At 43.0% G+C, this 22,229-nt stretch overlaps 1 protein-coding gene and 1 long non-coding RNA gene across 4 annotated transcripts; one reads left to right on the top strand and one right to left on the bottom strand.

Moving 5' to 3' along the window:
* Positions 1 to 2,772: 2,772 nt before the first annotated feature.
* GHITM (growth hormone inducible transmembrane protein) lies at positions 2,773 to 20,916 on the top strand. 3 transcript variants are annotated; one of them, XM_081190953.1, is made up of 9 exons: positions 2,773 to 2,931; positions 7,070 to 7,224; positions 8,771 to 8,870; positions 11,269 to 11,380; positions 13,015 to 13,156; positions 14,389 to 14,497; positions 16,862 to 17,050; positions 18,626 to 18,803; positions 19,681 to 20,916. In XM_081190953.1, exons 2-9 carry the CDS (start codon positions 7,099 to 7,101, stop codon positions 19,766 to 19,768), a joined length of 1,044 nt encoding a protein of 347 aa, XP_081047079.1. In that variant the 5' UTR covers positions 2,773 to 2,931; positions 7,070 to 7,098; the 3' UTR covers positions 19,769 to 20,916. The 3 variants fall into 3 exon arrangements, with proteins under 3 accessions (XP_081047079.1, XP_081047081.1, XP_081047080.1); XM_081190955.1 differs by having other exon boundaries at positions 2,862 to 2,940; XM_081190954.1 differs by having other exon boundaries at positions 2,893 to 3,039.
* Positions 3,230 to 5,846, bottom strand: LOC308585391. The gene is made up of 2 exons (XR_014007363.1): positions 5,429 to 5,846; positions 3,230 to 5,201 (listed from the first exon to the last, which is right to left on the bottom strand). It is a non-coding gene; the product is annotated as an uncharacterized lncRNA (long non-coding RNA).
* Positions 20,917 to 22,229: the final 1,313 nt, after the last annotated feature.

Below are 22,229 nucleotides of genomic sequence, written 5' to 3'. Positions count from 1 at the left end.
AAGCAAGATGAGCGCCGCAACCCCAGAGTCGGTCATGACTGGACCTAATGGTCAGGGGTCCCTTTACCCTTTACCTTTAACTGCAAGGGTGGCTGAGTTTTTATCAGTTTTTTTCAAGAGTATCTCTTAGAGTGGCAAATGGCCATATTTAGCAGGAAGAAACTCCCATTTAAAATCCTTGCTACTACCTATTTTTACACAGCTGTTTATTCGTATATATTTTACATTTTGATATATGAATGTTTCCGATGGCCTATATTTGTAATGCCAAATAAAGGTTTGGCGAAGTATGCTTTGTTGTCTTCTTTAAGGTGGCTGGCAAGGCAAAGAGAATGCATAAGAGCTAGGCAGGGCAAGCTCACTTGGTATTCGCTTGCAAATGGATGCACTACTGGCAATCTGAAAATCTCTCTGGCCTAGAATCGAAATTTTACAAACCAGACTGCCCAATAACTGCTGCTAGGAAACATCTGGAGCAGATTAAAAAACAGGGATGAGAATCCTGTGGATCTCCAAAGGGTTATGGATTTCCAACTCCAGCAGAAACCTAAAATTTGAACTTATCCTGCAGCTTAGAAAGAGAGTTACACTTGCAGAAAAAAAGTAATTTTGTTCCGCTCATAAAATGTACTAACCACAACTACCGTATGTGTGCTCTATTTTTCACAACCAGAAAGTGGCATATTGGCCAGTTGCCGATACTATAAAGCAAGAAAAAGGTGTTTGCATGTAGCGGGTTTTTTCCGAACTGCAATTTATCTGTTTTGAATAAGATGCCTTTTTCAATGCAACCTTCTAGCTGCAACAAGCTCAGAGGCAATCTCTATATCTGTGCATAGGTGCCGACTCCATGGGGCCTGAGGGGGCTCGAGCCCCCTCAAAAAAATTTGGGGGGGGCTCAGCCCCCCCAATAATCTCGGGCACCCTTCCAGCAGAGCGCCACCGCCGTCCCCCGCCTCCTCCCCACCTGCTCCCTCGCCAGCCAGCCAGCCAGCCGCGCGCCCTAGTCGGAGAGCCCCGGCCGTCCCCCGCGAGATTAGGGAATCCCCGGGGGCGGGGGCTCCTGCCTCGCTGCTTCGCAGCACCACCGCCACTGCCAAGGCACTGCCGGGGGGAATTTCCTTCCTCCTGGCGGTTTCAGCCCCCGCGAGAACAGGGGAATCCCGACCGGCCACACCTCCCAGCCAGCCCTCTCTTCTCCGGCTAGCCCCACGTTTCCCGCATATCAGCTGTTCCGGAGCTGATTAATAGGCGCAGCACGCTCTCCCCTATTCGCTCACGAGGAGGCGGCGCCACTTTATTTGCATATTCATGAGCTTATTTATTATTCATGAGCTTTCCCGGGCCCCCCCCCCAATATTTTTTATAAGTCCGCGTCCCTGTATCTGTGGGTTCTGGCTTGTTTGTTTCTTTTTAGCTTTTGCGAAAAAGAGCTGCACATGTTCAGAGGCACCGTTTGGCACCATTTTCACTATTGGCTCCCCTCACAAAGGGAAGGCACTCTGCACATGTCTAGAGGCGTTCTGCCCCCCCCTCGCTCCTTTTCCGGAGGAGAAGAGAAAAGAAAATTTAGTTAATTTGGCTATGCAGAAGATATTAAAAATAAATTTAAGGAACTGCAGAAAGAGGGGGGAGGAAGTTTTGAAATGTCAAAATGATTGTAAAATTAGAGAAATGTATAAAATTTGTGAAATGTGTAAACTTGAAAAGTATTTTTTTTAAAACCAAAGACAGAAACCCGGGACGTATGCTCAGAGGCACTTGAATTCCATATGCTCATTTTCCTTTAAATACAGCCGATTTCCTTTAAGTGCTGTCCCTCTTTAGCCAGTTTCCTGCTTTTATGGAAGCTGGTGAAGATGCTGCTTTTGGAACATGGGTATAAAATTGACAGCATGTTATGGTTTAAGAGAAAATTATGTGAAAATGTTATATAGACGGTGCCTAAACACCTAGCAGATTGGCAAAAATGTACAAATCCAAATCGATTAAGTGTCGGAAATGTAAAGAGAAAGAAGGCACCTTTTTCCGTATGCAGTGGTCTTGCAATAAAGTTAAAGCTTATTGGGAAATGATATATAATGAAGTGAAAAGGATGTTTAAGATAACATTTGGGTTTTTAAAAAACAAAACAGAAGCTTTTCTCTTGGGGAGTATAGGATCAGAATTACCTAAACAATATAGAAATTTATGTATGTATGCAGCTACTGCCGCAATAAATTGCAAACAAATTAAGACATTAGCAGGATTATTGCAGAAACTTGCAGTTATTAAAACATGTATGAAATAAATGAGAAAAGGGATAGAGTTAATTGGGAGATGCGGGGGGGGGGGAGGAAATAAATTAACGGGACCGCAGAGAGAGGGGGAGGGAAGCTGCTTTTTCAAAAAATAAAATAAAATAGTTTATGGTTGCTTCATTTTCTCTGTTGAAATGTTTATTTGTTGTAAATGAAAATAAAAAAATGAACTTAAAAAAGATACTGCACAGTTTCATTTTCTTTGTTGAAATATTTATCTGTTGTAGATGAAAATCATAAATGAACTTTAAAAAATTCTGCATTTGCTGGTTGTTTGTTTGCACGTTTCTTCTCTGCCCTCCCCACCCCCCTCCGTACAAAGCGACCCAGAGGCGCTTGCCCTCATCCAACATGGCGGTCCGCAGCTTCCCATACCCGGAACGAAGATGGATGACCCACTCCCCGCCGCATGACGCACGCCCTAGGCGTTTCCGCGGCGACGGCTGCGGCCTTTCGCCGAGACGTCGAGAAGGGAACCGTCCTAGTTTGCCCTCAGTCAAAATGGCCGGCCGAGCCTTACGAGGGAGAGGCGGAAAACAGAGGCGCGCGTGAGCAGAGCCGGTCTTCCCAGAAGGCTTTGCGCCGGCGCCGTTTCCCAGTGTCAAACGCGGGGCGAGACGGACGGTGGTAGGTGAGTGAGGTCGGAATTCGGCGTGGAATCGGTTTATTTTGGCGGGGGGCGGGGCAGCGCTTCTCCCTGTGGCCGTTCTTTGCTCCGGGAGGGGTTCCGTGTTCACAGGTAAGAAAGGGACGGGTGGGAATAGTCCCCGTATGAGGAAGCGAAGATACACGCAGATATTAAATGCGTATACGCAGATATTAGCTCAATGGCACTTAGGTTAGGCTCGCTATATTCCAAAAAGTAAAATTCCACCAATTGTGGAGGTTTTATTTTGTTTTGTTTTAGAAACCCACCAAGATTGTCGAGCTTATTTTTTAGAAACCGCCAAAATTGTGAAGCTTTATTTTAGGAAACTCACCAAAATTGTCGAGCTTTATTTTGGAAGACCAACAAAATTGTCGACCATTTTAAATTTTTTTTTTTAGGAATCCACCAAGATTGTGGAGCATTTTTTTCCTTTTTTTTAAGGAAACCCACCAAGATTGTCAAGCTTTTTTTTTTTTAAGAAACCGCCAAAATTGTGAAACTTTATTTTAGGAAACTCACCAAAATTGTCGAGCTTTACTTTAGTAAACCCACCAAGATTGTGGAGCTTCTTCTAAGAACAAAATTGGAGACTTTTTGGGGGGAACAAACCCAAATTGTTAAGCTTTTGGGAGAAATTTCCCATCGTGTTGCCATATAGCTGAGTTTTCCATGACATTTTGCCACTTCGGCAAAATCCACACACACACCCTGACACAGTTTTTGCACCCCAAAACCAGGACATGTCAGGAATTTTCCTGACGCAGGGCAAGCCTAGCCTAAGTTATGGGAGCAACAACAGAATTTCCAGAATAAGAATAATACAAAGCTGAAAATAAATGAACTGCAGCTAAAATATTATGTTCATTTTTCACTTGGTCTAGTCCTTCCCCTGCCCATCCCCCTAATATTCTTAAGAGGGTCCCTTCTCTAGTCTTAAGCGAGTAGCTGGAAGTGGAGAGGCAGAAAAAGGTCATTCTTTTCTCTGACTTTGCAGTTTTCATCTGAAATCTTAGGCGCAGTACTGCACCCAGAGCTCAGAAACTGCTTGCGCTAATGAAATTCCCTATCGCAAAATGCGCCTAGTACAGTGGGAGTTTCGAACACTGCTCCAAGCCCACGTAGGACAGCAACTGAAAGAATAAAAGTGACTGGTTCCGCTAAGAAATTGCCCGTTCTTGCTGATCCTTTGCGTTTGGTACATTCAGCGACTGTATCATTGATCTGTGGGGACCACAGAAATAATGTTATTTTGGTTGAAAGTTTCAGCATCAATCTCTCTTCCTCTATTTTGAGGATTACAAGGCTTGGTGGACGTCCTTGTATGCATGCATGCATGCATGTCTCTCTCCTTATTACATCATACAGCCTTGACTCAGCATTTACTTTATGTTAGATAACGGGCTTGGTGACAGACATGGTTACTGTGTTGCTTTCATCTGTAGCTGCTCCCTCTTGTTTTTAGAAGGTCTTAACTAGGGCTGCCGTATTTCAAAAAGTAAAAACCAGGACATCCTAAAAGTTTTCCCTTTTTTTTTTTTTAGGAAACCACCAAAATTGTTGAACAACAAAAGTTGTTGACAAACCTAGAGTTGCCATATCTCCAAAAGTGAAACTCAGGACAAAGTCATTGAGCTTGTTTTTGTTTTTGAAGGGAACTAACAACTATCAGCTTTTTTTGTAAAAGTTACAAGAGTTTTTTGGGTTTGGGAGCTTTTTTAAAGCATTTTCAGCACAATTTTGCTGGTTTTCCTTTCTCTTCACAAGATTTGTTTTATTTTTTTAAAAAAAATCTGCTAAATTCTTAAAACCTTGGGTAAGGAGAGAATTATCATCATGTGTCTGATTTTTTTCTGATTTCTCCAGTTTAAGGCTAAATTAGCAACCCAGCTTGTGACTTCAGCTGTTCCCCAGATAGTTTTTTTTTGTTTATGGTGAAAGTTAAATATTTCTTTAATTTTTGTGGCTTAGCCTCAAGGGATCAGTAGCAACCATGTAACAGGTTTAAAGTGGATGGGAAGTATTAGTGACACAGCTCTGCAATCCTTGCCACTTTTATTTGGTTGTCATTTAAATTACAGCCTCTTAAACAGCTTACTGGGTTGGTGTGTGTTTTGCCCGAGACACAAAAAGTCTTTACTTGCTTGAAGCTTTTGGAAAGGTTTAGAACTGTATTCACCACATTCCAACAAACCCTTTTGGTTCTTGTATTCTACCGACCTTGTTCTGTTTCTGGGGATCAGCAACTTTCAAGTCTGTCTACAGTGGTACCTTGGGTTACAGACGCTTCAGGTTACAGATGCTTCAGGTTACAGTCTCCGCTAACCCAGAAATAGTACCTCGGGTTAAGAACTTTGCTTCAGTATGAGAACAGAAATTGAGCAGCGGTGGCATGGTGGCAGTGGGAGGCCCCATTAGCTAAAGTGATGCTTCAGGTTAAGAATGGACCTCTAGAACGAATTAAGTTCTTAACCCTAGGTACCATTGTATATGACCACATTTTAAATTTCAAAGAGGTTGTGTGTATTTTCATTAATGAGTATTTCTTCCCACGTGTTGAGAATAACAACATGGAAAAACGACATAAAGGGCAAAGCGAGGGTCATATTTACTCCAGTTTGCCTAGCTTCTGTTTTCTTCTTTCTGCCTTTCCACCCCTGTCCCTTGGAAAGTCTGGGTGAAAAGAGAGTAGTCTTGCCTCTGCTTAGCTTAAACTAGGAATAACAAAATAGTCTTTCCTTTATTCCTTGTAGATGAGAGATGTAGCAGCTGTGGCCCTCTGTTATTGGACCACAACACACACACCCATCATACCCAGTGAGAATCCTAAATCTGGAGGGCCAAAGAGTTGCTTATCCCTCTCCTAAATGTGCATTTCCACTTTAAAATTTCACAGCAGCTAATGTAAATGAAACTTAGCTTGCACTGTTCTGAGGGCAGATTATCAGGCTGTGGAATCCCTAAGAGATGGTGGCATCACAATGGTTTGAATTCTACTCTGCTGCTGGGATCCTCTCCCTTTCCTGCTCTCCAGAAAAACACAGCAAACAGAACCGCAAGGAGGAGAAGCTCAGCTGCTGGGGATAATGTTGTCAGCAGCTGGACATGACCAGGGTGGCAAATGAAACCTTTTGGGAAAGTTCCCTTTGCCTTGAAGTCGCCATCTTCCAGCTCCTGCCTTGCAGCGACAACTTCCAGAGAAACATTGTAGTATACCTTTTTTAAAATGTTGGCATTTTAAAGCCTGCAAAGGAAGAGAGAGGATAATCTCTTTTGAAGCCTCTTTTCCCAGCAACTGAGTTGAACACACTCAAAAGTGGCAGAGTAAACTTTATTTTTTCCACACACAAAAACAAAACAAAAAGCTGCTACTACTCAAGGCAGTCTGCTGTCCTAATTTAATTTTGAGTACTATTTTTTTTATCAAAGTTTGATTCTTTTCATTCATAAAGGGGGATGGGCTGTAGCACATTGTTTGTGCCCATGCTTTACATTTTGAAGGTTCCCAGTTCATGTATGTCTTGATGCGGGTGGCGCTGTGGTCTAAACCACTGAGCCTCTTGGGCTTGCCGATCAGAGGGTTGGCCATTATAATACCTACGACGGGGTGAGCTCCCATTGCTCGGTCCCAGCTCCTGCCAACCTAGCAGTTTGAAAGCACACCAGTCAAGTAGATAAATAGGTACCACTGTGGCGGGAAGGTAAATAATGTTTCCTTGCACTCTGGTTTCCGTCACGGTGTTCCGTGTGCCAGAAGCAGTTTAGTCCTGCTAGCCACATGACCTAGAAAGCTGCCTATGGACAAATGCCGGCTCCCTTGGCTTGAAAGCAAGACAAACACCACAACCCCATAGTCTCCTTTGACTGGACTTAACCATCCAGGGGTCCTTTACCTAGTCTTGAATCCTTGGGATCTCCAGGTAAAAATGTGCTGGACCTTGAAGAGCTGCTTCCAGCAAGAGTAGACACTACTGGGTTCAACAGTTAAGCAGAGGGATGATTTGAAGCAGCTTCCTATATCTGCTCTCTTTTATATAATGATGTTAGCAATTATTATTTTTGGCTCCATGCTGTGCTTTGCAGTGCAGTTGCTGTTATGTAACTCTCTTTCATGTTGTTACAGGTAAAATTTTGCCATTGACGACCACAGCCATGTTGGCAGCAAGGTTGGTGTGCCTTCGGGCTCTCCCTTGCCTACGGCCTGCACACCTTCAGGCTTCACCTGCACTGAGAAATTCCTCTCTAAAGACACAGCATTGGCTCTTGCAGCCTTCTAAGGTAGGTGTCTCTTTGGAATCTTATACTAGTTTTGAGATTTCTCTTTTAAAAACAGTTTATGTGCATGTTAATACATTCAGTACATGAATTTAAGTAGCCTATTTTTTTGTTTCTTAAAACCATACAGATCTGCTCCAAGATCTTAATCCTTAGAAGCCTTTCATGTGAACAGAAAACCATAACTTTCTTTTACGTTTGGACAGGTTCTGATTTATACCTCTGGCCCTGCAGAGTATGGGTCAAGGCAGCACAACTTGACATGTTCATGCAGCTACATCAAAGCCAGCCCAAAATCTTCCCTGTCTTTGCACGCACTCACACCCCACAACTATCTTCATGGGCCCCACTTCTTAGTGGTATGCTCCAATGTGGAATTTATTTACTTACTTTAATAGATTCCTGCCTGCCGTTTACTTTAAGGTCCCAGCGTGAGTTACTGCAATAAAGTATACAATTATTTAAAACAAAATGGTTGTAAACATAAAAGAGGAATTGTGTAAAAATAGCACCATGTGAAGCAGATCCAGAATTTAAAACAAAGCAAACATTTAGCAATTCCACATATAAAAACAGCTTTAAATAGTTACAGTACAGATGCAGAGTGGGAGAAAAGCTTGTTGAAAGAGGGTGGTCTTCTGTAGATGCTGACGGGACAGCAGAGGTGGTGCTGGTCTGATATTCTGATTCGTACCCTGTAAAATAGAGCTGTCAATAAGATTGTATCTACAGAGCATCCTCTCCTGCAGAGCACAGTGATGGAGCAGGTATAGGAATTTATGCGCCAGTACTAACACATTAAACGGAGCATGTTAGCTCATTTTCAGCCAGTGCAATTCTTTCAGCAGTAGCATAACATTGTCTGCCCCAGTGAGTAGTTGTGCTCCTGCATTTTGCACTAACTTCAGCTTCTGGGCCAACGTCAAGGGTGGCCTCACATGGAGCCCGTTGCAGTAATGCAATCTGGAGGCTATCAACATATGGACAATGGTGGTCAGACTATCCCAGTCCAGAAACAGACAAATCTGTCTTACCAGCTGAAGCTGATAAAAGACACTCCTAGCCACGGAGGTCATATGGATGCTTACAGGATACAGGAGCATCCCTCATACCAGGCGCATGCTCCTTCAAGGGGATTACAATCCTGTCCCAAGCAGTCAGTTTTCCGGTCCAGTTTTCCGGATTGAGGAACCACCCACCCACAAGGCCTCTTGTCTTGTCGGATTCATAATTTGGTGGTCTTCTTTTAGCCCATCATGGAGTCTATGCCCCTATCCACGGTTTGAACAGCCTGATACATACATTATGCATATGAATGACCCAGTTGAGTAAGTTTCGCATGTCACATTGATATTTCTCCAAACTGGGAGATGATTGTGTGATACATGGTTAGACTCCAGCTATCTTTCCCCATTGTTCAACTCCTCCTAATTTGATCCTTGATGTGCAGTATGCTGTTTCTCCAGATTAACTAGAGGCATATTTATCATCTGTTCCCTTGACAGCAATCTAGAGTCTTTCTTTCTTTCTTTACCTTTTGTTGTAACAGGGATATGCCTCCAAAGCCAGGTTTGGTGTACGCAAGGGGAGAACTGGTCAAGAAATTAAGGAAGCGGCTTTTGAACCATCAATGGAGAAAGTGTTAAAAGGTACCTGTATATCTCTCTCAGATTTCACTTACTGTGGTTGACAAAGGAGAGGCAAAGCAACACTCAAAAGTGGTGTGGAGGCAAATTGATGACTATATTTTTACTTTTCGGCTTTAACAAGTGTCTGTTTTAAAAAGAGCCATGATGCAGATAAAGCATATAAAAACACAATTGCCAATTTTTTATTGATTTATTTCAAAACTGATATAATCGTTATCTCTAAAACTTGATTTGTGGTCCTCTTGCAAACTATTTTATTTGTTGCATTTACATAGGGTGATATCTAGCTAAGGTCCCAGTTGCACTATACATTTAAAGCAGTATCATATCATTTTAAGCAGTTATGGCTTCCCCCAAAGAATGTTGGAAACTGTTCTTAAGTGTGCTGACAGTTAAGAGATCCCTATTCCTCTCACACAGCTATAGTTCCCAGGTTAAACCTCTCTGGAAACTGTAGCTCTGTGAGGGGATTAAGGGTCTTCTAACAACTCTTAGCAACTGTAACGAACTACAGTTCCCAGGATTCTTTGGGAGAAGCCATGACTGCTTAAAGTGACCTAATATTGCTTTAAATGGGGCCCAAATCACACAATGTCAGTGGATTTAAGTCTGAGTGCAACTTGGTTGGATATCACTCATAGTAACTTTGTGCCAATAAACTTCTGACAGTTTATGTTACAATAAAAAAATATGAAAACAATAAGATGGCAGAGGAAGTGATCTCCACAACCTCTTCCTCTCTCCTTCCATTCAGGACACAGGTCTTTTAAGTAGCCCCAGGCAAAATTGGAGTGGGACTGTCCAAAGATTGGCTTATAGACTGCCTGCTTTGTACAATAGAAAAAAAGACTCCAGGCAAGCATTATAGATAATACACATAGCATATGTATGATTGAGAGCTTTCTGATGGATTCAGGGACTTGTAAGCACAGGGACTCTTGTGCCAGGTTCCTGAATTCACCATCCTGCCTCTCAGCAGAATTCATCCATTGATCCCTCTGGGAGATCATGTACTCTAGTTTTATGTCCTATAGCTACCTGAGCTCTGCAGTACATTCATTTCTTAAACCATGAATATATAAATATAATTTCGCCAGCTAAACCACTGAGAGCCAGTGTGGTGTAGTGGTTAAGAGCGGTAGACTCCTAATCTGGGGAACCGGGTTCGCGTCTCCGCTCCTCCACATGCAGCTGCTGGGTGACCTTGGGCCAGTCACACTTCTTTGAAGTCTCTCAGCCCCACTCACCTCACAGGGTGTTTGTTGTGGGGGAGGAAGGGAAAGGAGAATGTTAGCCGCTTTGAGACTCCTTAAAAGGGAGTGAAAGGCGGGATATCAAATCCAAACTCTTCTTCTTCTTCATTTATTTTATATCGCATGGCAAAACACTGTTTTGGACATTTGACTTTCAAATAAGTGATCTTGCCTGAGTCCTCACATCAGAATTCCCACCTCCTCTTGCCTCTGCCTAGATATAATTATATGAATCAACAGACATGCGGGATGAATGATTATAGGTTTTGGAATACATTGCAAAGCAGTATGAGCTAATTGTCATAGTAGCCTATTAGTATGCATGGTGGTTCTGAACTGCATGGGTAACGTGCTTTAAAGCAATTCCTCTTTGTCAAAATCTCGGAACAGCCTTGTGGCTTACGGATAATTGCCATTTTATTGCAGCTCTATTAAAATGGTCCTTGGTTTCCTTATTTTTAGAAGTTTACAGTGCAATCCTGATCCCCTTGCAAAGGAGTGTTAGATTTGGGCTGTCTCACCCACCAGCCCCTGTGCAGGTGGGATCCCTGCTGGTGGCAGCTGCCAGCAAGCTCCATAATGTGAGGTTCTGAGGGCAGGGTAGGGCCAGGGCTGAGCCACCCTGAGATCTGTCAGATCCTGAGCCAGTTTCACTGCCTTTTCATGATGGCATCAGGCCCCATTGCTCCAGGTTGGCATGGCAGTCTTTCTCCACCCTGACTGCTGGGCAGCTGAGCTGCAGATGCAGTGATGGTTCTTGCAGCCAAGGTTTGGATTGCGCCTTTAATTGTATGAAACTTTTGCCCTTCTAAACAATTATAGGCATAAAGTAAATAAGATGCATGGCAGTTCTCTCAGTTCTGTGGCCATAAGTACATAGTGAAGAGCTAGAAACTTCAATGTTCATTCAAGAAGAATAAAAATGAGATCTTCTAAAGTTGATGTTAAAGAATCATCGCTTTGACACTGGTGATCTTTGCTTCTTCCAGTATAAATCATACAAACCCACTCACTTGTTCAGCTATTCAAACGTGTATTTCTTAGGAGAAAACTACTTACTTCTGAAATCATAGCATTGCATTGGTGTTGCCGCAAAATGGGGAAAAAGTTTTATGGGGTAAGCTTAATTTTATTCTCTTTACCAGTTGATCGAATGGGGAGATGGATTGTCGCTGGAGGTGCTGCCATCGGCCTTGGGGCAGTTTGTTACTACGGATTGGGGATGTCCAACGAGATCGGAGCCATTGAAAAGGCCATGTAAGTAAAATACCCAAAATGTGTCGAGTTCTTGTGGTCACAACAAGACAGTTAAAAGCAATTTCAGTGAAATCAATCTATAGTTAGAGCTGTGGTTTTGAAAGTTCGCTCTTTCTTTCTTTTTCTGAACACGACAAAACCATGATTAAATGTTTGGTGCTTCTGCTTCGAGAGACTCGGAACCAGAAAGAATCTCTTGATTTGTCATTAATGATTCTGCTAAACCAGTGACCGAAAAGATACAGAAGCTACTGGTTTTGGCTGCAACCCAAACCCCCAGTCGGCTGGGCTGGAGGGAGTTTGGATGAGGCAGAAAGGATTCTCCACCCAGCGCTGTCTAGCTTTACCAGTCAGGATGTTTCAGGGGCAGAGTTCAGCCAGCAAAGGAGCCAAGCAGTCCTGATCTGGCTGGCTTCTGTCATGTGATGGCAGCAGGCCCGCTTTGAGCCTGGAAACTGGCAGAGTTTCAGCAAGAATCGGGTTACCCAGGCTGAGCCGAAAGGAGGGTTTAGGTGGGGCTAGGGTGGGGAGTGTTTTGCAAAAAATATTTTGGTGTCAGCGGTGGCATTTCCCCCCCCCAGCAACTTTTTAGGGGTCGGTTGAAAAACGTTACATCCATAGAGTGAACCCTGGCAGGTTTGGATTATCTATGTGACCATTGTAAGAAAGAAACGTAGCTCATTTTCTTAAAAGGCCTCGTTTGTCCTCAGTGGCACCATCCCATCCATAATGTGACCCCTAAATGACTGAAATCATTTTAAAATGAAACCAAGAAAAATGGTGCTGAAATAGCAGTGGAGCAGAGAATCTGTGTTCTGTGGGAAGCAGATTGGGTATAGTAGGGGCAGAAGAAGCCATGCTTTTCCTGCTATGTAGATACATAGCATCTTCTCCAGCCCATCCTAGATGCGAGTCGTTCGTATTCTGTTGGTCTATGCATTTTCCCTCTATTCTGTGTTTAGGATGCAAGGAGGAAGTGTGATATGTGAAACTTCTGTGCTTTTCTGATCGCTATTGGTCTTTTAAATAAATCATAACTAGCCATTGAAATTTTGGGTTTTGAAGTCAGAAATACAATTGACTAGAAATTTTGGGGAGAAATGGTTACAGCAAAAGAGATAATGGTTCTATTGAAGAGAATTTTCTCACCTTAATCTACCCCCATCCCTACCCCATTTTGGTTCTGGCATGTTGCTATAAAAAAAAGAGAGAGAGAGAAATAGGAGGACCTTTTCTTCTCAAAGTTGTTGTTAAAATACCTCTGTATGGGTGCCTTTTTTTGCTAACACACAATGTAAAAGTGAACGAAAATTAATTGCCCAATGGGCAAATGATATAAAACCAGCTGAGAGATCCAAAACTACTCTGTGGCTAAAGACATGTGGTTGCAGGGAAATGTGGTCTCAGATTCCACACAATGTATTTTTTACTGTTACCTTAATAACTAACATGATATCCACAACACATGCTTTATTAAGGGAGCAAAGGGAGTGTCACAAACCCATTACATTGAAAGCCTGGATTGCAAGTATTGAAACAGTTTTTCTTCCGTCAGAGTGCAAACTTGCTGCTTGCCGTATTCTTGCCCCCTGTAACATATTCATATAACTTAAATATATTCTGTTTGTTTCCAGTATCTGGCCGCAGTATGTGAAAGACAGAATCCGTTCCACCTACATGTATTTTGCAGGAAGTGTTGGTTTGACAGCATTGTCTGCTGTTTTAGTTAGCAGATCTCCAGCCCTCATGGGTCTCATGATGAGGGGGTCTTGGCTGGTAAGTTCGGGGGGGGGGGAAGTTGGTGTTCTCTATCTAACATCGCTCAGAATACATCTCTCAAAAGAATTCTTCAACCTCCCGTTGACTGAGTTAAATTCTCTCATAGCCTGTAGGGGCTCTCTAAATCGCAAGTGATGAAAAGACCAATAGGTAGGCAAGATTCAATAAAATATCCCATGGTTTTGACCCTATTTGAGTGGTGCTGCTTCTCACAGAGAACCCAGGGAGCTGTAGCATAGGCGTGCTCAGTTAGTCTCCCGCTTGCCAAATGAAAAACGTCAAAAGATTTCATGTTGTTTCATGTGTGAGAGACTGATTCTGGAGTGAAGCACTTACGGCCAGGTTTGCACAGAGCCGGGATTAACACAATCCTTCTCACGCTGCTTAGTTAACAGTTAAAACAGGTGGGTTTCAGTATTGATGCTGAAGTCTGTCCGCACAGTGAGGGACAAGTATTGCATGGGGGGGGGGGGCAGGCGTGTTCTTCCAGAAACAAGGAGATCTTATTCCTTGTTGAAATATAATTTATTTTGCCAGGGATGGCACTTGGTCGGCAGCAGATCTGTGCTTGCTATAGGTTAATCGCCTATTAACACAGCCCCTTCAAAGCTTATCTTCCTAATTTCTTTAACAGTGTGGTTGGAAATAGACGTGGAGAAACAAGGAACCTAGTTTTACCACATGGCAGTAAATGGAAGAGTTTGCAGTCGCCTGCTGAAGCGGTGATGGCATTATGCTGCAATCCCAACCCCAGTTAGGTGGGAATATGCTCCACTGAATTCTCTGGGATTTATTTCTGATTAGAGATGGATGGGACTGCAGCATAAGCCTCAAATCTCACTTTTTAAAACACCCAGTATCTGCCATCTTGCCAAAAAAACAACCTGAAGATTCATTGTGCCCACTAGAGGGAGCCGCTGCCAATTTAGTCAAATATTGCCTTTGCTGGAAGGTTTCGGCAAGATAACGTGTGACTGAAACACACTGGCTAGGAAGCAAATTTATTGCACAAGTATAGCCATTGCCAAAGGAGAATTGGACGAAGCTGCCTGATTAGGACCTTTGTGACATGAGTGTAATTTCCTGCCATGTTATCTGGGGAAAGACCCCGAGTGAATATTGCCGTATCATAAGTGAACCTTAGTCAGCTGTAAAATGCTTAGTAAAAAAACAAAAACAAACCCAAAACTCTAAAACAATTTGCTAGTAATAACAGCAATCTTTTACAGGCAATTGGTGCGACATTTGCTGCAATGATTGGTGCTGGAATGCTGGTTAGATCAATAGATTATGAACAGAGCCCTGTCCCTAAACATCTGGCTTGGATGCTGCACGCAGGTAGGTGGCTTCTGATTTTCCCAAACAATTATTGTTGTTGCTGTTGTTGACCTCAAATGTAAGTTGCGTTGAGAATTCCCCTGATCAGCTCCCTGATTTATTGATTGATTCACTGAAGGATGGATAGTTCTCACTTGCAGTCAGAAACATACTTGACAATCCAGCTGATTTGCTGTGGAGCTGTAGAATAGTGCTGAGGGGTGGGTTAAAATACATTTAGAGGGAGGCAATCAAGGTTTATTGTTGTTGTTAGAATGTATATACTGCCCTATACCCAGAAACACTGGCCTTAAAGACACATGCCATCTAGTGTGAAGATATTTAAACATGCAGTTATCAGGTTCCAAACACCATGCACGCAGTTCCACATCCATATGTGGCGATCTTGGCTTCTCCTGGTGTCATTTCTTTCTTGCCCCCCCCCCCAAGCCCTCAGGTCCAAAGGTTGGATCCCTCAAGAATAGCACCCCTGGAAGGGCAAGGGATAACTTGCTAGAAGCTGGACAGTCTTCATGCATGCATGGGTTTTAAAAATATATATATTAAGGAATTTTTCTATTACAAAACATATGTACCTTTCACAGTCTATCTCTCGTCTCCATTTTTAGTTCATAGAGTCTTATTCTCAGTTCGTTTACATTTAGGGAGAGACACTTTTGTCATAGGCATCTTGCAGTCGGGGGGGGGGTCAGATGGGATCCAGAGCTTCTGTGCACAAAACGCTCCCATGCATTTTGGGGAAACACTTCCATTTAAACTTCCAAAATGCACACAAATGTTTTGTGCAGCTCCGGATCCCGTCTGATAAAATAAAACGCTGAAAATCTGCTCCCTTCTCCAAATCTTGGGCACGAACTTTCTGGGGACTTTAAGACAAACCACTGTGTCTCGGATACAGGAATGATGTCGGCTTACCTTTGCAATGTTGTAACGGTTGCTGAGATAATGTGAAGTGCTTTGAGAACTTAAGAACTTTGTTGCAGCCTTCTAAGTAACCTCACAGAAGTTAAAAGCCTGCTGAGAAACTAGTAGCCTTTGTTTCCATCCTGGCAAGGGAAAAGAGGAAGCCGCTTGCTCCAAGCCCAGTGCAGGAATGGAAGCTACTACCTTTCAGTGGGCAGGAAACAGAGATCTGAAAGCTAGAAGCTGAGATCTGAAAGATAGGGGCTAAATGGTTTTGGGTTTTTTGATGCCTTCTGCCAATAGGAATGGTGAAGGATGAACAGAGCAGTCGATCCTCCCTCCTCTGCCCTGTTGCATTTCCATGCTAGTTGAGGAAGTTTGTTCTTCCATAGCTAGCAGAGAACAAAACAAGCTGGCAGAGCAGTGATGAAGTGTGGAGTCCCTCTCCAGTCACCTGTATGGAATTCCTGGTCATCCTTGGCTACCAGATGTGTTGTTATATATCAGTCTATTAAATAATACAGAAATTAAAACAAGGTTTTTTTCTTTCTTTTTTTAGTCAGCTGTTGGGTTTATTTCATGCCTCTTTGAAAGCACAGACAGTTTTAGGGTGATATTGCATGTTAGCGAATTTAAATCTTCACAGCTTTCGCGTCAGGATTGTAGTTTCATACTGTTCAGTTCTACAGAATTTTCATACTTTTCTTTTTTTAGTCAGCTGTTGGGGTTATTTCATGCCTCTTTGAAAGCACAGACAGTTTTAGGGTGGTATTGCATGTTAGCGAATTTAAATCTTCACAGCTTTCGCGTCAGGGTTGTAGTTTCATACTGTTCAGTTCTACAGAATTTTCATGGCATCTAACATAGACTTGGGTTGTTGTTGACTCATAAGGGTGTCGTGGAACTCCAATCTGAGGAAGCCTGGGGTGATTTAAAATATTGGCACTTGAGACCAACGTTGCCACAGGGTGAAAATGTGATTGCCTCATCACCAGTCGGTAGTTAACTAGGTTTGCCATATTTCAAAAAGTAAAAACCACGACACCCTGAAAGTTGTTGAGCCTGTTTTAGGAAGACCCCAAAATTGTTGAGCTGTTTTTAGGGAAAACCTGAAAGCGTTTTTCAACCGCGATTTTTTGATTGGCGTCTTAAGATGGCTTTGACATCCCAGTAATGTCCGGCAAAGTCCGGACGCATGGCAACCATAAGTTAACTTGCCGCATGCGTATTCCCATTTATCTAACTTGTATCCCAAACCTACAACACTGATTTGTTTCTAGGGCAGCTGACAGTGTAGTAAAACACAAAAAGTTCGAAATAAAACAGCGACAGGCGATTTAAATAGATGGCAAGTCTAAGCTCCTCTAAGTTCGGTTTCTGTTTGCAGTCCTTAAAAGCCTTGATGTGCCATGTATGCAGTTGAGTAACTGAATTAATATTGGTGCCTCTTTCTTCCCTCAGGTGTCATGGGTGCCGTTGTGGCTCCTCTTACTCTACTGGGTGGCCCCCTGCTCATTCGAGCTGCTTGGTACACAGCAGGAATCGTTGGTGGTCTCTCAACTGTGGCTATGTGCGCACCGAGTGAGAAGTTTCTGAACATGGGAGCGCCACTGGGAGTGGGCTTTGGCCTCGTGCTTGCTTCTTCCCTTGGTCAGTGGAAGATGTTTTGTTTTTTTAAATAATTTTTATTAACAGACCAATCATATCAAATCAAATCACATAAATTCCGAATTACAGAGCCTAATTTTAAATTTTGTTGGGGGTACCCATATTTCAAGTTCCGAAAGGGATCCAATCCTCTTATTGCTACTGCTTTAAAAGTCCACAAATCTGTCCAAATAATGTTTAAAATTTTGTCCAATCCTTTCTTGCTGTTTTCCACATCTCTTCTAGTTGTTTTCATATATTTTCCTCTCTCTTTGTCTTTGTGGCCTCTGATTATCTCCATAAGCGGGTTCAAACAAATTTGTATTCCTGTGTGGGTTTTTCCGTTCGTCCAAGAGTCGTATTTCAGACAGCCGCCGTATTTCATCGCTTCCATAAAGAAAAGCATTCTTGCTGTCTACTTATTCACTTTTCACAGGTCTGTCCCTCTTTCTCAGTCCTCGAGGAGGTTCTACCAGGAATCCAATATGAAAACAAAGCTTCCTCCTCCCGATAAATCTTTTGACAAGACCCGTCAAAATGGCGACTCCCTTTTTGTTGCTGCGCCATCAAAAGCCCTTGTTGTTTTTCTCGATCTCACATGCCAAGCTTTTGGTAGTAAATTATTTCCACACAGTTTTTACTCATCCTGCTTAGGTCGGTTATGCGACGATTCTTTTTGAGAAGGGGTTATTGATTAATCACATAGAAGAAAAGAAAAAAAGTCCGTCCCCCCATCCAGTCCCGCTCCGGCATACTGAACCTGATGTAATTTCTTCATGTTGTATTCCATTAAATCCAAACCCGTTGTTCTCGTTTCACAGAGGTCCCTTCAGTTAGCAGTTTTCACTCCCGTTCTTCACTTGAAATATGTGCATTTGCTTCATTTCCAATTAAATATCTCGAGCTTATGCAAACCAGTGCGCAAACAGAGACAGCGTCTGGGAGAGCCGGACCCACCCGAGGGCTTTGTGCCTAGTGCCCTCATCCCCTTCTTTCGAATCTGGGGGTGAATTATGGGCACAGCAGGCAAGGCAGTCCCTCCATTCCCTTGGGGGGGCAAGGGAGGCTGCATACTCCCATCACAGCCTCTTAATTACCTCATGTGGGTCAGAGAGATGTTATTGTTGGCCATCTTCCAATGCGCCCCCTGGTGGCCCCCCGGTCAGTGGAAAATGTTGGGTGTAGAGTGTGATTGAGCTGCCTAGAATCAAGCTTGCTTTATGCATTCCATCTGTTCCTTAACAAATGTGTTCCGAAAATTTGTGTTATGTACATTTCTGCTGGTTGGCCATCTACGTTTCTCGGCATATTAAAAATGTTCTGTTTGAAATTAGACCTACTCAGGTTTGTGTGTCACTCTGGCTCTCCCTCCCGGCCCCCAGTGAACTTGTAAAGAGCAAATATCGGACACCTAAAGTTAGAAAAAGGGAGGCTGATTTCATGGTCAATATCTTATTTAGATATTCCATTCAGTGGGGCATTTTGCATATGAAAGCACTGTTTGAATGTGGCATAACTGTGTGTGTGTCCCCCAAAATGCATGCTTGGTTCTAGATAGCCTTTGTGTATATCTTCCAGGATCGATGTTCTTTCCTCCTACGACTGCTTTTGGTGCCGGCCTCTATTCCGTCGCTGTTTATGGTGGCTTGATACTTTTCAGCATGTTCCTGCTCTATGACACTCAGAAAGTCGTACACCGTGCAGAAACTCAACCGCTGTATGGCGTAGGGATGCAAAAGTATGACCCCATCAACATGTAAGTGCTTCCTCTTGATAAACGTGATGCAAATTCATGAAACATTTAGAGAATCCTAGGCTTCTGGAATACAAGCAAACTGTGTGCATGCTATGTTTAGGTCTGCCTAGAAGTCTATAGACCTTTTAATAAAGGGTGCCTTGTCATTCTTTTCAGTGATTGCTGCTTAGAAGGTTAGGAAGGTGAGGAGCAGTTGCACCAGGAGGCCGGGTGCAATAGACAACCTCTGATTTTCATAAGCTATCTCCAGTAAAAACAACCTTTTGTGTTACAGGCTTAGAAACAGCTGCTACCTAGTTTAAGGAGAGCAATTTCCAGGCCATTCTGCAAGAAAGCTTTGCAAATACAGTCGTACCTTGGAAGTCGTACGGAATCTGTTCCAGAAGTCCGTTCGACTTCCAAAATGTTTGGTAGTTTGAATTAATTTTATAATGAAGTGATTTTAGAATGTTGTATTATTTTATTTTATGAGCCCGGCTTCAGCTGGGGAGGGCGGGATATAAATAAAATTTATTATTATTATTATTATTAAACCAAAGCTTTGCGGTTTTGTTGGAAGCCCCATTGAACGTTTGGGTTCCAAAACACCTGAGTACCAAGGCGTTTGGGATCCAAGGTATGACTCTACTGGTGACAGCAAGGAGTATACAATAGGATGACTGGGGAGAAAGCCATTTGTGGATAGTATTCACTAATATTTGTTTGTATACGCTAGTAAGGTCCGTGAACTTAGTTTGCTGTGTTTTTGTCTCAAAACCACGAATGGACTTCAGTTTGAACACCAGGGTGCTGTGCCAAATCATTTGCATCATTCTTTTTCCTTGCTAGAGGACAAGGAAAGTTTGTTAAACTAATGGCTGCTTCTCTTGTCTTTCAGGTGTATGGGTATATACATGGATACTCTAAACATCTTCATCAGAGTCGCCACCATGCTTGCTACCGGCAGTGGCAACAGGAGAAAATAGACCGCAACTTCCTTCCTCGGCCCGAACTGATAGCTCACCAAAAACTTTGGCTTGTCTGATTAGCACATTATATCTCCTAAAACTGCCACTGGGTTGGAGGCAGCTTTCATGTAGCAGTCAGATATTCCTAGCACTTCCACGTGACCTTTTAAGGTGTTTTCGGAGTAATGTGATTTGGATCTTAACACGAGTGGAAAGTAAATTGCTGCATGCCATTAAATCATTTCTCCCTGATTTGGGGGGGTTTGGAAATGTGTAAGAAGTTTATTTTAAAATATGTAGATTTGTAGCCGGTGTAAGTTTAATTTCCTCCTCTTAAAAGGTGAAGTTGTGGTCTTAACTCCGTATATAGGAGCAGACCCCAAGGGCACTGCATTTAAACCAAAATTAACATCAAAGGGAGCTGTATTTGGAAGTTATTTGCAACAGATTGTGCTCCGCAGCATACTCTTTGGTGGTAACTGAATGTAACATACTCGGGACTGATAACAGAAATGGCTAATAAAATAAAATCTCTAAAAGGATATTTGTTAGGATCCTCTTTGCTTTCCCTTGCAGACAATCGGGGAACTTACCATCAGACTATATTGTATTTGTACTACTGTCACACAAATGCCATCAGCTAAGTGTTGCTTCTCTTTGAAGAGATTGTGGAAGCAACGCTGAAGTGTAGGTTAACTCAAGAGTTGCTTTTCGCTATCGCTAACAGCAAGGGTAAAGGAATCAATTTGAGCATTTCTGACCTGCATTTCCCTTCAAAGTCAAACTGGGACACAATTTTAACTTTGAAGCCTGCATCCTTCTCTTCTGGGCTCAAAATGTTACCTATCAACTGGCAGTTTCTTTTGATATTTATCTAAAGACGTGTGGCCTCCTTTACAGAACACTGATTTCTAAAAGATGTCTAATTCAAGAGCCACACTTCTGAAAAGAATATTTTTTTAAAGCTGGGAAAGCAGATGTATGTGAATTCATTCATCAGATGGAACAGAAGTTATTTTGGAAATTGCTGGACCTCTTTGTTACCGTAGTACTCATCTGTTATTTTTAAGTATTGTGGCACAGCAATTCAGTAACTTTATTTTCCATCCGCTTTTGCCATTTGTGCTTGTACCAGCTTCTGAAACAATAAAGTCTTAGCTGAGAAATTTATTGGTCTTGTTTTCTGTAAGGTGCTACAGAGATACTTTACTTAAAACTGTACTTTTAAAAACGCTTTTCATATACTAGAAGGCACTTGAGCAGTTTTCATTTTCCTTCCGAATTTACCCTTTTTAGGGGAAACTTCACAAAATTGAGTGTTCACAGGTTGTACTCTGTTTAGTAATCTGCCAGCTCCATACAGCTCTCCTTTCCCTCCACCAGGTATCCATATTTGGGCCTTTTTTTGTTTCCTTGTGTTTTACACCTATAGCCTCAGAGGCTTCTGGATGTTGGGGGGGGGGAGCCCTGGAAAGTGGCTAAAACCGTCGGAAGGGGTTTTCCTTGAGAGGAGACATGTTTTTGGAGATGGGCCTTTCTGCAGACCCATCAGAGTCTGGGGACCCTGGGCACTTGTGCAAGGGAACCTGGTATGTGCCCTGAATCCAGCAGCAGCGACTCCCTCACCTGCCCAGGTATAGGGAACCTGAAAAGCTTGCTCTAGCACTCCCAGAGGTTCTGGATGGAATCTACACACGTATAAAAAATGATGTGAAAATGCTTTGTTAACATTTCGAAAAATAAATTGAAATTGCCATAGCTCACTCTCGCCATCTAGTGTCACGTTTATATATTGCACCTTACGACAAACTTAAAATGTTTTATCTGCAGCTGTATACCTGAGTCCCTGGTACACTGGGAAAAGAGGGGAGGGGGCTGGCTCATGCCAACACCCCACAGGATGCCACCATTTTGTTCTTGAAGGGCTGGCCTATCTGGGACAGGCTCTTGGCTACCTGCAGCCTTACATCCGATTCACCTGAAAGTGGTGCCTGATAGGCCAAAACCAATGCCAGATAGGCCATGTTTCCAGGTACGCCAAAAAATGAGCCATCGGCGCCCTGACCTGGATGTCACGGTTTTCGCCAAAATTCCGCCGTCGTCCGATTCACTCGAAAACGGCACCAAACACCTGCAAATGTTCCCTGCAACCTTTGGCATTGTGAATGCCATGTTTCACAGTAGGCCATAAAATGAGCACCCAGCGCTCTAACCTGCGTCCCGACGTCTGATTCACTTGAAAACTGCCAAACACCTGCAGCGTTTGGCGGTGCAAACATCGTGTTTCCTAGTAGGCCATGGCCAATTTGCAGGTGTTTGGTGCCGTTTTCGAATGAATTGGGCGGTGTTGGAATTTTGGTGAAAATCCACTAGTCAGAACGCCAATGGCTCATTTTTCGGCCTACATGGAAACATGGCGTGTGCACCACCAAATGCTGAAGTGGCCAATCTGCAGATGTTTGGCGCCGTTTTTGAGTGA

This window comes from Podarcis bocagei, assembly GCF_964188305.1.
Source record: "Podarcis bocagei genome assembly, chromosome: 4".
In the NCBI taxonomy this organism is placed as follows: domain Eukaryota; kingdom Metazoa; phylum Chordata; class Lepidosauria; order Squamata; family Lacertidae; genus Podarcis; species Podarcis bocagei.
Note: the sequence above shows the minus strand (reverse complement) of the source record. Positions and strands in the feature narration are given on the sequence as shown.

What these genes read in the sequence shown, in the direction of transcription:
- GHITM (XM_081190953.1), top strand. Translation starts at nt 7,099, where the DNA reads ATGTTGGCAGCAAGGTTGGTGTGCCTTCGGGCTCTCCCTTGCCTACGG. An exon ending in GGCTCTTGCAGCCTTCTAAG is followed by an intron (nt 7,225 to 8,770) that starts GTAGGTGTCTCT and finishes TTGTTGTAACAG; the next exon opens with GGATATGCCTCCAAAGCCAG. An exon ending in TGATGAGGGGGTCTTGGCTG is followed by an intron (nt 13,157 to 14,388) that starts GTAAGTTCGGGG and finishes AATCTTTTACAG; the next exon opens with GCAATTGGTGCGACATTTGC.